General features: G+C 47.9%; 1 protein-coding gene across 3 annotated transcripts; it reads left to right on the forward strand.

The window, feature by feature from the left end:
- Positions 1–78: 78 nt before the first annotated feature.
- On the forward strand, positions 79–14282 carry LOC308469728 (uncharacterized protein). 3 transcript variants are annotated; one of them, XM_080992607.1, is made up of 4 exons: positions 79–205; positions 2092–2830; positions 4914–5034; positions 5387–14282. In XM_080992607.1, exons 2-4 carry the CDS (start codon positions 2135–2137, stop codon positions 6109–6111), a joined length of 1542 nt encoding a protein of 513 aa, XP_080848733.1. In that variant the 5' UTR covers positions 79–205; positions 2092–2134; the 3' UTR covers positions 6112–14282. The 3 variants fall into 3 exon arrangements, with proteins under 3 accessions (XP_080848733.1, XP_080848731.1, XP_080848732.1); XM_080992605.1 differs by having other exon boundaries at positions 80–258; XM_080992606.1 differs by lacking the exon at positions 79–205 and having other exon boundaries at positions 365–2830.
- Positions 14283–15047: the final 765 nt, after the last annotated feature.

Here is a 15047-nt window from a genome sequence, read left to right on the forward strand (position 1 = left end):
CCCACAGAGGTGCTTCTTTGCATAATGTGAAATGTGCTTTTCAGTGTATGGTTTTGGCCACAGCCTCGGTCTTTTAAGAGTTAAGATGACCGAGTCGGTTCCTAGACAGGCCTGGATGCCTTATTCCTGGAAAGAGAAAAGAGGGCGGCTTGGAATTTACTTCCTACTTTGCCTCCTCACGTGACCTGCCCTTTGAATTCCCCAGGTGTGGATTCAAGTGGGAGATATTTTTTTCACTAGCAGTGGGAGGGGGATCAGGTGAGTTTAGAGGGTAAGGGAGCTTTTAGGGAGTGGGGGCACCAGGGGAGGGGGGGAAATATCAAGGTAGGGGGTTTAAAGACCTCCCTTTGCCCCCACCCTCCACTCTTGCCCAGATACATGGAGATCCCCCCTTCCTTACTTAGACTGAGTCAGATGACTGGTCCACACTGAGTGCCCCCCGGGAAATCCAGGTAGCTGGGCTGGTCCCCCGGGATGGCAGGATAGTGGGCAGGGTGGGTATCTGCAGCCAAGGCAGTGCTTTCATTTGCACCCACTAAAATGTCACAAAATGATTTCCTTGGCAGCAGTGCGGCTGTGTCAGTAAAACTGACCAGTGAGTCTCATGCCTGTGTGTTTGCCCTTTAGGTGCCTCCAGATCGCGCCATTTAAAGTGCATTTCCCCACACCCACCCCAAGAATCCTGGGAGCTGTAGTTTGTTCAGAGTGCTGGGAATTGTAGCTGTGTGTGGGGCTACAGTTTCCATGCTATTTTGGGGAGGGGTCTGAAATTACGTGTGTTAAATTTATGGTGCAGTTGGCTTCCCTCAAGGAATCCAGGGAATTATCGTTCGTTTAGGGTGCTGGGAATTGCAGCACCACAAGGGGCAAACTACAGTTCCCAGTGGTCCTGTGATGGGGTGTGTGTGTGGCTTTGAATGTGTGGTTGGCAACCAGCCTGCTGCTGATTTGCAGGAGGGATTTAAATGCACATCAGAACTTTAGGTTTGCACATTTGAAAGTGGATGAAAGGGCTCTGTTTCTCTCAAGCAACAAATCTACTTTATAAAAGAGAGGATTTTTTGTGGTTAGGAGAATGACAAGGAAATGTATTGAAAAACATCGTATAAATGAATGAGTGCTCTCTAGCAAAGTAAGGATGAATGCAGGACAAAGACTGATTGTCAAATAACTGTCCCATGAACAAATTAGAACAAATGCTCATTAAAGTCCAGATACAGGACCCATCTGCACTATATATTTAAAACCATGGCTTCCCACCAAAGCATCATGGGAGTTGTAGTTAAGGGTGCTGAGAGTTGTTTGAAGACACAATTTCCCCCTCACAGAACTACAATTCTTAGAGTACGGTAATCTAACAGTCAATTTCTCATCACAGGGGACTCTGTTAGCAGCAGCTCTCTGAGGAGAATAGCCTTCAGTGGTTTGTATGTTGCACTAAACCATGGTTTATTTGAATGTCTGAACACACAGGCCACCAGCGGTATAACCATAATTTGTTAACCACAAACCATATTCATAAGCCATGGTTTATTACTAGCTTACAAACTTTGGATTGTGTTAATCAAATGTGACTGACAGCTTGCACTTCCCTTGCAGTCCATTATTTGAATTTTTAGAAACAAAATCAACAGCACAGTCCTGTGCATGTCTTCTCAGAAGCTGGACTGGGCAAATCTGTCCTTTCCCCTCACTGTGAATCGTTCCTCGCATGTTTGTATGCAAATCTGCCCGCTATAAACATTTCTCCTTAATGCAATGTTTTTTAACATGTTCTTTTCTCTAATAGATGTATTTAAGCAAATGTTTTGTATGCATGGCTGGAGAACAGCAGTGCAAAATTCAGAAAACGTTTCCAAAGAGAGGTGTGGTTTGGTTCTCATGTCATTTCAGAAAGGGCAGATTAGGTCCCGTTTGCTTTTAAATGCAACCTGGATCAAATTCCTCTACGTGCTCCCACCCTACTCCTCCTTTGGGAACTCTTAACACATTTATTTATCTATCTATCTATCTATCTATCTATCTATCTATCTATCTATCTCGGTAAGGGACTTCTCATGACTTAATTCCAGTTTTTCTTGTTTTGCTCAGCCCCGAGCACTGACCTCACGACCACATGACCTGAAAAGACAACATGGCCACCGAGGCTGGGGAAATAGCAGCCCTGGGTCTCCACCTCCGAGCTGTGCTAGAAAAGGGAAAGAAGAGGGAAGAATCGGACGCTGCAGCTCTTGGAGCAAAGTGCCCTCCTGCCGCCTGGGCGGAGAGCCTGGGGGATTTGGAGAGAACAAATAATTCAGAGGAGGCAAAAGGGGAAGCAAAGGAAGGACCGCAACAGCACTGGGAAGCCCAATGGTGTCGTTTCCTGAAGGCAGTGGAGTCCAGGCAATCGGGAACCTCACCCATTTATGGTGCCAGGAGGGTGGCTGAACCTGGTCAGCAGCTTGGAGGGGAGAGACCAACCCAACAGGTTGCCAACAATAGTCAGTTGGCCCAAAACAAGGCAGGCTGCAAGATGCTGAAGGAGGAGCTCCCAGAGGAGGTTGGGGCTCTGGAAGCACAGTGCCAGTCCTTCAGGCAGTTCTGCTACCAGGAGGCCAAAGGCCCCCGAGAGGCATGCAGCCAGCTTAGAGATCTTTGCCACCGGTGGCTGAAGCCTGAGAGGCACACAAAGGAGCAGATCCTGGAGCTGGTGATCCTGGAGCAGTTCCTGGCCATCCTGCCCTGTGAAGTCCGGACCCGGGTTGTAGAAGGTGGGCCGGAGACCTGCTTACGGGCTGTGTCCCTGGCCAAGGATTTCCTGCTGAGGAGGCTGGAGGAGGAGGAGGAGGTGAGAGGCTTTGACGCTGGCAGTTCCATAGAGCAGAGAGCCTGGGCCATGGAGAAAAGCCATGGAGGAAAGGAGCTGTTCCAAAGCGTCCCAGAAATGGAGTCAGCGTGACAGGTGTCCTGTCACTTGCCCATCTAACAGCTTATTCTTAGCTGAGAACGTTGAAAAACAGAAAGCACAAGCTCAGGTTACCAGACGTAGGGGTGACATAGATTGAGAGGGATTGGTGTGTGTGTAGCCTTAATTGGAAGCACCACCACTCTTACGAGGGAGACGTTCATCATCCCTTGCTGTGATTATTAAAGAATTCTAACTTTGTTCTGTAGCCTTATTAGACTTTACCGACTGGTGGGGTCTGCGTTGCTCCCGGGAGGGAGAAAGGAAGTCAACCGACACCGAGGTTGGTTCAAAGAAAGAGTTTATTCTGCTCTCTGGATAGCAGAAGGCACTTGTGTAGTCAGTTCACAGCAAGTCCAAAGAAATGAGAAATTTCATGCAGTATATATATCCTCCAGGCACCCTCTCCCCCCTTCCCCAGGAATCCAACCACGTCAGCTTATACACGCAAGTTGACATCACAGATGTTCCTGCTCCGGTACTCTTAACCATAAAAGGGTGTTCCTCTTCCTGTACTCTTGACCATATAAGGGTGTTCCTGTTCCTGTATTCCTTATCTTGGGGTAAGAAGGTCACCAACTCTAAGAGCCCTCCTGGCGCCATTCCCAGACTAAGTCTGTGCATCAGAGTGTGGTCAGGATGTAAGATAAGACCCAGATGTGCCATCCCTGCTCCACTTTGGAATGGACAAGGCCATCCGTCATTACCAGCCTTCATGGACAGATAAGGGAGAGCACTTTGTTTATACAGCTGGGTTCCTGTTGTGCATTTGCTCAACAGCTCAAGTTAAAGCATTTTAGAAATGCTCCCTTGGAGAAGGAAAAATGCGGATTTTGGGGCCCGTTTCAGACTGACTGCTCAGTCAGGTTTTAAGTTTTGGAAACCCATTCCTTCAGTTCTGCTAATCTACTGCCAAGGCGCGGAGCAAGCCAATTCCTTGAAGCCTGACACTACCCCAGTAAAGTGTGGCCCAAAATTCGTCCCTATTTGGCCTGTAAGACTGTTTTCACCAAACTACAGCCACCTCATGTCACCCAAGACATCATAGATGACTTCAGGTAGAGGCAGGTAGAGCTGTGGCTGGATCTGCTGAATTCTCTGTGGGAATCTGATCATGCATGCAGCTGCTCCCTACAGAAAGCAGGGGTCAAGTCATCACCTGTCAACTGATGGGTGCCGAGTTGAAGCCTGATGGATTGATTACACAACCAAGTTTCCGGTGGACCAAGTTCCTGTGTTTTTTGAAGCCTTTGTCCTCCCTATGCTCAGTGCTTTCCTGTCGCTGAGCATAAGGCCTTGTGCTGCGGTTCGCATGTGTCTGGCCACCAGCTGTGCAAGGAACTTTGATGGGTGGGTGGGGCAGCAGCCCACCTGTCCATCACCTGATATCATGATGACATCACTTCCAGAAGGGTGGGGACAAATGTGTGGCAGGCAAAAACATTCCTCTTCACCCAGGCCTCTGGCTAAATAAACAATATAGGCCTTATAAACTGTGTGTTGGGGGCGGTATTCTTTTGTTTGTCGTCATATTATGTATTTTTGTGTTTTTATACTGTAAACCACCCCGTGATCCTTGGATGAAGGTCAGTAGATAAATTTAATAAATAATAATAATCTGGCCTTCCATGCCAAAAAAAGGTTCCCTACCACTGTTCCTGCACAACTCAGAAAGAATATGGGTTATAAATGCCACTAGTAGATTTGGTGACTTAGCCAAAGCAATCCAGTGAGCTTCAGGGTTGATTATAAAGTTCTCATCTCATTATTGGACTGCTTGAAGAGTTTTGTACCGCTTGACGAGAAGGTTGTCCTGGTGCTTGGTCTGTTAAGATATGAACTTGCTCAAGACTTATTGGTAAGCTTCACAGCCCAGGCAGTAAATAAAGGCAGGCCTTCTCACTCTGCCAAACAGTAGCGCTAGGCCATAATCACTCCCAGTTGACCCTGATTTCTGTTTACTCAGATGCCGTTCAAAGAGGAGGCTGATGAGTTTCCGAACACAGAGACAGCTCTGTCACAGGCTTGGGAAGGGACGCTCTTCGACGCGGTCAAACAAGAAGATGAAGCAGATGCCACTCTGTCAGGTAATGCTTTGTGTGTTGTTATTTATTATTTAAGGCATCTACACTTTAGCATGAGGGGAAAAACTTCTCCCTAACCACTTTCTTCACACCATGCAAAATTTTATAGACCTTTCTTCCTATATACATAAAAAGGTAAGGCTATCGTCACGCTGCAGTTTGCGTAACTGCCAATAGGGAGAACTTCACAACTATAAAGCCACCAACTTTTTAACATTTCCTCTTAGGAGAGTTTCACGAGCCTGCTCATCATTTGGGTTGCCCTTTACTGCAGCTTCTCCCTTTTTGAGATTTTCTTATTTATTCTTCCTGGGGGATGAGCCAAACTGATGTTAAGATGCTTTTCTTGCTCCAGGAGGTGATGAGAAGCCTGCGGAGTGGCAGACGAGTCGGCCGGAGAATTCTGGGGAACTGGAATTGTGTGGCGTTTGGGGCAAACAACACATTTTGTGCTGTCTGGATCAGCACAGGACAGCCCCTGAGAGCCAACAGATGAGTTATCCAGGAGGGGACAAATTATTTCAGCCCAGCCTTCTGGCACTTGAGAACCCCTGGCCAGGAGAGAAGCAGTATAAATGCCCCGTCTGTGAGAAAAACTTTAAACACAAGTCGACGCTGACAGTGCACAAGAGGACGCATACGGGAGAGAGACCCTACCGATGCTCCCGCTGCAAGAAGAGCTTCATTCAGCGATCCACCCTCATCGTCCACGAGAGGACCCACACGGGGGAAAGGCCCTACAGATGCTCAGACTGCGGGAAGAGCTTCAACGAGAGGTCCATCCTTGTCAAGCACAAGAGGACCCACACGGGCGAGAGGCCCTACAAATGTGTGGACTGCGAGAAAAGCTACAAGCAGCTCTCGGCCCTCGCCGCGCACGAAAGGACCCACACAGGGGAGAGGCCCTACAAATGCCCCGAGTGCGGGAAAAGCTTCACCCGCAGCTCGTTCCTCATTACGCACAAGAGGACCCACACGGGAGAGAAGCCATACGCGTGCACAAACTGTCGGAAAAGCTTCAGCCAGCGACCGCACCTGGTTATCCACGAGAGGACTCATTCAGGAGGGGGGCTTCTTTAGTGGTCGGGCTGTTGGGTAGCAATAAACTTGTTTCTTTTCCATATGGGTTTAGAGCAGCCTTTCTCAACCTGTAGGTCTCCAGATGTTGTTGAACTACAACTCCCATCACCCCTAGCTAGCAAGGCCAGAGCTCAGGGATGATGGGAGTTGTAGTCCAACAACATCTGGGGACCCACAGGTTGAGAACCACTGGTTTAGAGTAATGTGCCATATCTGTAGCACTTGCACAGGAACTGCTTCACCTTTGGCAGTAGATAAGCAGAACAAAGGAAAAGGAGTCTTCTCACCAGTTAGAAACTTTAATGATCACAGCGAGAGAACAAAGAATCCATTTCCTAGGAATGACGGTGCTCCCAATTAAGGATTCCACCCACTTCCTCCCTAGTCACCCACGTCACTACAGCGTCTTGTAACCTGATCTCACAACCACTGTGCTTTCTGTGCTGCCACCTTCTGAGCTCTCCGTGACTTTGGAGAAGGAGGGTGAATGATGTCCAGAGACTGTGAATCTGTTAACCCTCTCTCTTCCAGTGTTTCTCCTCCTAGCTGTTCCCCATCCAGTATGTCCCAGCTTCTGCCTTGTAAACTGAGTCCCTCTGCGAACCACCACTCCAAATCTATACTGTCCTCCTGCTCCTGGGAAGAGTCAGGATCCTGATCAGAAGCAGGGGGAGGCTCTCACCATTCATTGCAGCCCTCCTCAGAACGGTCCAACACACTCATCAAATCCTTGTCCTGCCTTTTCCTGCTTGTTTCTGTTGCCACTGTAAGATTTAAGCAGGGTCCTTTACTTAAGGCAATCAGCCATTACTGGTTATAATCGGACAAGCAATGAAAGGGAAACAATAACAATAATAATAAAACTTTTTATTATTTATATGCCGCCCATCTGACTGGGTTTATATATTGCTTAATTGCCAAAGTTTCTAAGTGGTATACATCCAAATTAATTTTATTTATTCATATCATAAATTTATACACCGTTGATTGCAAAAAACCTTAAAGAGGTTTATGGAAAGAATAAAGTTAAACACAACTATTTAAAACATTACATTAAAAAAAAAAGAATCAGTGAGAAACTAAAAAGCAAGTTAAAATACACATCCTTGTTCTACGAATCTGGATAGGGTTTCTAAAAGGTATTTATTTGTATACTAATAGTAGCACTTTGAACTTGGCCCAGTAGCAAATCAGCAACAAGCCCAGATCTCTGAGTATACGCTGACAATGCCCCCGCCCTGTCAGCAACTGTGCTGCAGCATTCAGCACCAACTGCAACTACTGGATCAAGCCCGAGGGAAGCCCCAAATTTCACATTCCAAAGCATACAATCGACAGCACCAATTACAATAAATCAGAAAATCATGGGAGGAAACTTAACATTCCTGCTCAAACAGAAAGGCCTTCGTCAAACACCTGAAATTTCAACAGGGAGAGAGGGGTCTTCCTAAACTCAGCTGGGAGGGTGTGCCACAGAATTGGACCCACAAATTTAGGGGATGTGAGCTGTACATCTGGGCCGGGGAGAACCACTAAGGGAGACTCCCCTGCAGATCTCGGAGACCAGGCAGGAATATCAAGGATTAGGCAGTCTTTCGAGTTATCCTGGCCCCAAGCTGCTAAGGGCCTTTTAAATTATTATGTGGATCTTGAACTGAGCCCAGTAGCATCCAAACAGCCAGCCCAAGCTTTTGAGAGCCACAGTTACATGCTGCCAGAAGTGTGTCCCCATCTGCAGTCTATATATAGCTAGTCAACAGAGTTTTGCACCTCAACTGCCTCACAGACTTGCCAAGAAGAGTTGCTGTGCTCATAGGGCCGGGTGCTCCAGAGCAGACCTTGTTCATCCTAATTCAGTTTTGGCTTACCCTGTGTGATTTGGTGCCGGCTGGCTCCCAACAGATGCACTTTGGTAAAAGGTTTACTCTCCCCACCGCCACCCCATACAGGTTTTGTCATGTGCTTGGTATCAGCTGTCGCATTGCACAAAAGGGAGATTTCGCTCAACTATTAGTGTTTGCACAGTGGGGGGAAGCTAGAAAAGTGTTTGTGGAAATAATTTTTTTAAAAACAAATGCTCTCTGTTTTCCCCCTCTTTTTTGATGCCTTATATATACAGTTATACCTCGGGTTGCGAACATGATCCTTGCGGGAGGCATGTTCGGAACCCGCAGCATTCACAACCCGCAGCGCCGCATGCACGTGACATGATTCAGCGCTTCTGCGCATGCGCGTGATGTCATTTGCGTTTCTACGCATGCGTGAGTGCCAAAACCTGGAAGTAACCCATTCTGGTACTTCCGGATTCGGCACGGTCTGCAACCTGAAAACGCGCAACCCGCAGGTATGACTGTGTGTATATACAGTGGACGCTCGGGTTGCGAACGTGATCCACGCGGGATGCATGTTCGCAACCTCCAGCCTTCGCAACCCACCGCGGCGCATCTTCCGGGTTTTGGCAGTCCGTAACCTGGAATAAACGCAACCTGAAGCGTCTGTAACCTGAGGTATGACTGTATACTCCCATTCTCAGACAGCTGACAGGCATCCTCCAGAGGTTGCTGAACTGCAACCACAATCATGGCCGCCCTTCGGCCACATTAGCTGGGGCTGAGGGGAGTTGGGGGCCTAATGAAATCTGGAGGGCCATGATGTTTCCTGCCCCTTTGGGAGGGCCATGATGTTCCTAGACCATTTGGGAAAAAGACTTGGTGGACCAGAGAAAGCTCACCGGCCCCCAAAGGGTCTCAGGTTAACCATGAGGCTGAAATAACATCGGAAACACAAAACAAACCATCACGAAAGGGGGAAAAAAAAGATGAAGCACACCATCTTGAGCAAAACATTTTTATTTCTTTATAAACACTCAAACGATGGGCTGCAAGAAAGGCCGATCCTTTTTTGTTCCCACCTGTTCTTCAAACCAGTTGTATTGTTACCCCGAAATTGTACGTAACTCGGGTTGCTTTGCTACCCCAAGATCGCTGCTTCTGGAAAACTTGTGAGGAAGGTGTAAGGAAAGGCGTGAGGAGAAAAGATGGCCGCTCCCCATTGGGGACTTGGTGGACCCCCAACCTTTTAGCATGCAGAAGCCTCTGGGAAAGGAGGCTCCACTCTTAGGTATTGCCAGCCAATAGCCTCTCAAGAGAGCTCTCTTCCATGTTGTCTATCAGCCTTCCCCAACGTGGTGCCCTCCAGATAATTTTGGCAACTTCTCCCCTCAGCCCCAGCCAACAGGAACTGTTCAAAGGCATCTAAGCAGCAGCCCTCATAGCACCTTACAGAATTCAATTCCAGGGAAGTTTAGTGTCGTGTGAAGGAGGGCTCCATTTTTCGTTCCCTGAAGCCACATCCCCTGCCAATTTCACTGGGCTGAGTCCAGCTTTTCACACCAAGGGGGGGGGGGACTTATTTACTCTTTCTACAGGCTTATACATCTCATGTCTATCATTTAAAAAGGTTTAATAACCAACCTTCCTCCAAGAAAGCAACAAACCCAATTCACCAGCCTTGCCTTTCAGCCTCACTACCCTGTGAGGAAGATTAAGCTTGTTGCATAAACGTGCAATTTGAACCCAGGGCTCTGTCTGTGATGACAGAGAAGGCGCTCCAGTTTTAGGTCACCAGTCCTGCCAGTGAGCTACCAGACCCACATGAAGGTAAACTGAGTCCTACTCTGAGTAAACCCACTTAATTATTTTTTAAGTCCATTGCTTTCAACAGATCTACTATCTCGGCCCCGGAAGACATCCTTTATATTGTGCCCTTACAGTGATTTGTGCTTGTTATACATGATCGCACTTTGCACCTGGAAAAGGCTTTTTTTTGGGTGGATATAGAGTGCTTTCTTTATAATGCCAAGGTTGCAGGTTCAATCCCCGTACGGGGTAGCTGGAAGTTTCTGATTTGCAAGGGGTTGGACTAGATGGCCCTCAAGGTCTCTTCCAACTCTACAGTTATAGGATTCTATATCCTGTAGCTCTCTGCTGAAATCCTGCAACTTGTTTTGGTTCCACCCCAGCATAAGAATGCCCCTCCAGACGGCAATTGTGTCATAACATTGGGAAGCATTGCAGAACAATTGATAACATGGAACGATGTGTGGAAGGTCCAGTATAATTTTTCCATTTCATGCTCTATTATTGCGTCAATGTCATGTTGCAAACTATACCCACAAAAAAACAAACTTGTCTGGAGGTGTCTTGTGATTAGCATGCTCCCAAAAGGCATGTAGATTTCTCTCTCTCTCTCTCTCTCTCTCTCTCTCTCTCTCTCTCCTTCCTTCCTTCCTTCCTTCCTCCCTCCTGTCCATCAGATTTGTCCACAAGGTCAATCTTAAGCCAGGCACCAAGGGTGATGCTATCGCAGCTGTGCTGACAATTGCTTTCCCTCTGAACCACTGGGCAGAGGTATTAAATATTGCTTGAGAATAAACTATCTTGGTAAGCCAACTAAAATATTTTGTCTACAGCCAGAAGAACAATGTCAGAAACCACAAAAGCTCTTGAAGGGCTTTCCATCAGTGGCTTTTAGGGAGGTCTTCTGGGCTAAGTGAGTAGACTTACAAAAAACAAAACAAAACAAAACAAAACAAAAAACAAAACTACCTAATTATATTCTATTGGCTACTGGGTTTAATTTTTAAAAAGCACCACTGCACCACCCAATATGTACTTAATCTGTGATTTTTTCCCCATGTCTTTGGTTCTTCCAAAGGCCTAGAAGGGATTTGTTCTATGTAGAACCCTTTTGACTGTTTTAAAAAAGTCAATTTATTGCTAATCCACAAGCAAAACTGTCCACGCTCTGCTGCCGAGAGTCAAGAAGAGCCAATGTGATTGTGTCAGCGTTGAACATGGCCAGTGAGATCGATGGCAGAGATGTTCTTTAGTCGTTTAGTCTAGTCGTGTCCGACTCTTCGTGACCCCATGGACCAGAGCGCTCCAGGCACTGCTGTCTTCCACTGCCTCCCGCAGTTCTGCACTGGATCCCAGTTCCCAGTTAACCACTTCCTTGTTCCTGTGAGGCATTTTCCCAGTAACAATGAAGTGACTACAGGAGACAAACCTGCAAGTCTTAAATGATTTCAGGATGACGATGGAGCCAATTTATTTTCTGTTGCTCTACAGCAGATATGGAGAACCTTTGGCCTCCAGATGTTTCCAGAAAGCATGGCCAACAGTCAGGGACGATGGGATCTGTAATCCAGCAACATAGGGAGGGGCAAAGGCTCCTCCATTTCTGCTGTAGGGGATAGCACCCAAACCAACAGATTCAAATAAGAACAAAGAGAGATTTTGACAAAACATTTGGAAGAACGTCCTGAAATGTAGCTCTTTTGGCTGTGGAAAGGTTGATTCGCCTGTACCATGCCAGGTGGTCATGATGGGAACAATTGTTTAGAAATCAAAGCCTGAGCTTTGATTTTGATTTTCCTCTTCCCTCCCTGTCACCCTTTCCTCGTGTGTCATGCTTTCTTTTTTTTTAAGATTGTAAGCCTGCGGGGTCAGGATTGACTTTTTCTTTGTTTGTAAAGCAAACAAAGAAAGGAGCCTTTTTGGATGAAGAGCAGGCTCCGTATAAATAAAAATAAATAAATGGCAGTACTTCTAAAGGGTCTCTGGCAAGGGGAGGTCCTTCCCAATGATGTAAGAATAAGAGACCCAGGGGGTAGTGTTTTGTTTACTTTAATAATATTTCAGTATTAATTGCATTTAACCTTTCCACAAATGATTCCTACGTGTATTTTGTGACTCGCAAGCCGCCTTCCTATACTGCATTCCACTTCTATCTAACCCTGAAAGTGTTACAAATCGTCATTAAGGGTGTTCTAGCTCGCACCAGAGTGTAAATCCAAACTTCTCATTAAAACTTCCTAGGAAAAAGGAGAAGGGAAGCGAGATAAGGGAAATAATGCCAACAGCCCAACAAAGGCCTGGTTGCAAGAGAAACTGTGAGAGGAGGACATTTGAGACCCATGGCCTGGGCACATTTGGGTCACTCCAAGGTGACTGCAGGGGTGAAGATACCGATATGGAGCCATGTGTGTTTTAGTTCTGATGTCCTGTAACCTTTCCTGATGTATGTAGAAGGATGTTTTCGTTTCAAGAATTTTTAGATGTTTTGTGGCTTTTCGTGTGCCGCCTATGAAACCCTTGTTCTGATGCTCCTTGCGCCAAACTTCTTCTTAGGTGGTGGTTCGGCTAGAACAACCATGTTAAGTTGAGCTCTGCCCTATGGCAATACAGTGGTACCTCTGGTTACGTACTTAATTCGTTCTGGAGGTCCGTTCTTAACCTGAAACTGTTCTTAACCTGAGGTACCACTTTAGCTAATGGGGCCTCCCGCTGCCGCCGCGCGATTTCTGTTCTCATCCTGAAGCAAGGTTCTTAACCTGAGGTACTATTTCTGCGTTAGCAGAGTCTGTAACCTGAAGCGTATGTAACCCGAGGTACCGCTGTATCTATAATAATAAACGCCGGGCCCCCCTGGATGCTGGACTTGGAATTAATTTCCTGGGTCCCATTTTTTATTTGAAAGGTGGTCCCTCACCTGCATCACAAACGGAGCGGTGTGGAAGCAAATTCTTACCTTACCACACAGGCAGAGGTGCTAAGGGTTTTAGCTGGGAGCTTCTGCATGCAAAGCATGTACTCTAACCGCTGGTCCTACAGCCCTTCCTCTTTCTTGAAGAACGCGATGGGCCGCGAGACCCTTGTATGGGCAGCAGAGGCCGAGGAAGAGCCTGCAGCAAGCACAGAGCCAGTTGCAAGCTTCTCTGCGGCCTCCACAGGTGCTGAAATAGCTATGGGGAGACTCAGAACTGTGGCACCATCAGGGCTGGCCGTAGGGCCCTGTAGTCTGGAGCTTCACACAGCAGAATGAGCAGGAGGGATACCCAAACACAACAGGGGCCAGCTTGCCACTTATCTCTGCCTGGCTGGTTGTATTTTTGGCAGGCATTTGAGCTGCCCCCATACCGGTGTTGGGTTTGTGATCCCGGCCTACAGAACTCCATGGAAGGTGGGCAAGGGGAGATTTGGCTTGCTCACCTGCTGAAGAGAGATGGCTGCTGGCCATTAAGGGGCTCAGAAAGAAGAGGAAAAAGAGAAAAAGAAGAAGAGTTTGGATTTGATACCCCGCTTTATCACTACCCTAAGGAGTCTCAAAGCGGCTAACATTCTCCTTTCCCTTCCTCCCCCACAACAAACACTCTGTGAGGTGAGTCGGGCTGAGAGACTTCAGAGAAGTATGACTAGCCCAAGGTCACCCAGCAGCTGCATGTGGAGGAGTGGGGACGCGAACCCGGTTCCCCAGACTACGAGACTACCGCTCTTGACCACTACACTACAAAGGAAGCAGAGAAGTCCCTCCCTCCCCCTTCAAACCATTGAGAAATGCTCCTCTTGACCAGAGCAAGCAGCTGGATTAGTAGACAGTGGAAAAAAGGAACAGGAGGCATGACGGAAGCAGGGCCGGCTCACCCATTAGGCTTGGTGAGGCAGTCGCCTCAGGCGGCAGGCCGGAGATAAGCTGAGAGGGGTAGCGGATCTGGGCCCCCCCAGAAGTGCGCCACTTGCTGCCTCCTGTTGTGTGACCTGGGAAGAGCGGGGCCACCTCCTCTCCAGCATCATATTCTCTCCCTTTTCAGCACACAGGGGTTTTCGTGTTCTGCCTCCAGTCGCCTCAGGTGGCAGCAGAGCGCCATTTTCTGTTTTGCTTCAGGTGGCAACATGTCTTGGGCCGGCCCTAGATTGAAGGGAGCGTGGGGGGGGGGTAGGAAACTAGCACAAGGAAGGTGACAGAAGTGGGGAAGGAGTCCGGCTTGCCGCCTCCCACTGCCTCTTTCGGACCAGCTCCCCTGTCAGGGACTGGCTGGATGAGGAGCAGTTGGGGAAGCAGTCTGACCAAGAGTCCACCCCCCCCTCCATGGAAAGTGCAGAGGGAGAGGATTTGGCTCCTGGTGGTGGGAAACCGGCCACCACCCCAGAGGAGGGGATGAGCTGGGAAATACTGGAGGCAAGGAGCTCGAGGGATAGTGAAGAGGCAGAATCAGACAGGTGCTGCAGCACAGGGCAGGGACAGGAGCTAGACTTAAAAAGAAACAAAGTAAAGAATTGTCCAGTAGCACCTTATAGACTAACCAAGTTTGTTCTGGTATAAGAAGAGGAGTTTGGACTTGATATCCCGCTTTATCACTACCCGAAGGAGTCTCAAAGCGGCCAATATTCTCCTTTCCCTTCCTCCCCCACAACAAACACTCTGTGAGGTGAGTGGGGCTGAGAGGCTTCAGAGAAGTGTGACTAGCCCAAGGTCACCCAGCAGCTGCATGTGGAGGAGCGGAGACGCGAACCCGGTTCACCAGATTACAAGACTACCGCTCTTAACCACACCACACTGGCTCTCATAAGCTTTCATGTGCGTGCACACTTCTTCAGATACAGTGGTACCTCTGGTTGCAAACGGGATCCGTTCCGGAGCCCCGCTCGCAACATGAGCAGAATGCAACCTGGGCGCGCGCAGCTCATGATTTGCTGCTTCTGCGCATGTGCATGACGTCATTTTGCGCTTCTGCGCATGCGCGAGTGGTGAAACCCGGAAGTAACCTTTTCCGGTACTTCTGGGTAACTGCGGGACGCAACCTGAAATTGCGCAACCTGAAGCAAACGTAACAAGAGGTATGGCTGTACACTGAAAAAGAAGTCACCAGACCCTTATATATAGTGGGAGGGTGCGGTGGGGTATTTCTCAGAAATGTGCATGCACACGAAAGCTTATACCAGAACAAACGTAGTTGGTCTATAAGGTGCTACTGGACAATTTTTTGTTTATTTTTATTTTGACTGTGTCAAACCAACACGGCTACCTACCTGCATCAGGAGTTAGACTTGGCAGTTCTCCCACAGAGCCACTCTTTACAGCTTCTCTGCTGACAG

Source organism: Podarcis pityusensis (assembly GCF_964106645.2).
Source record: "Podarcis pityusensis genome assembly, chromosome: 2".
NCBI classification, from domain to species: Eukaryota; Metazoa; Chordata; class Lepidosauria; order Squamata; family Lacertidae; genus Podarcis; species Podarcis pityusensis.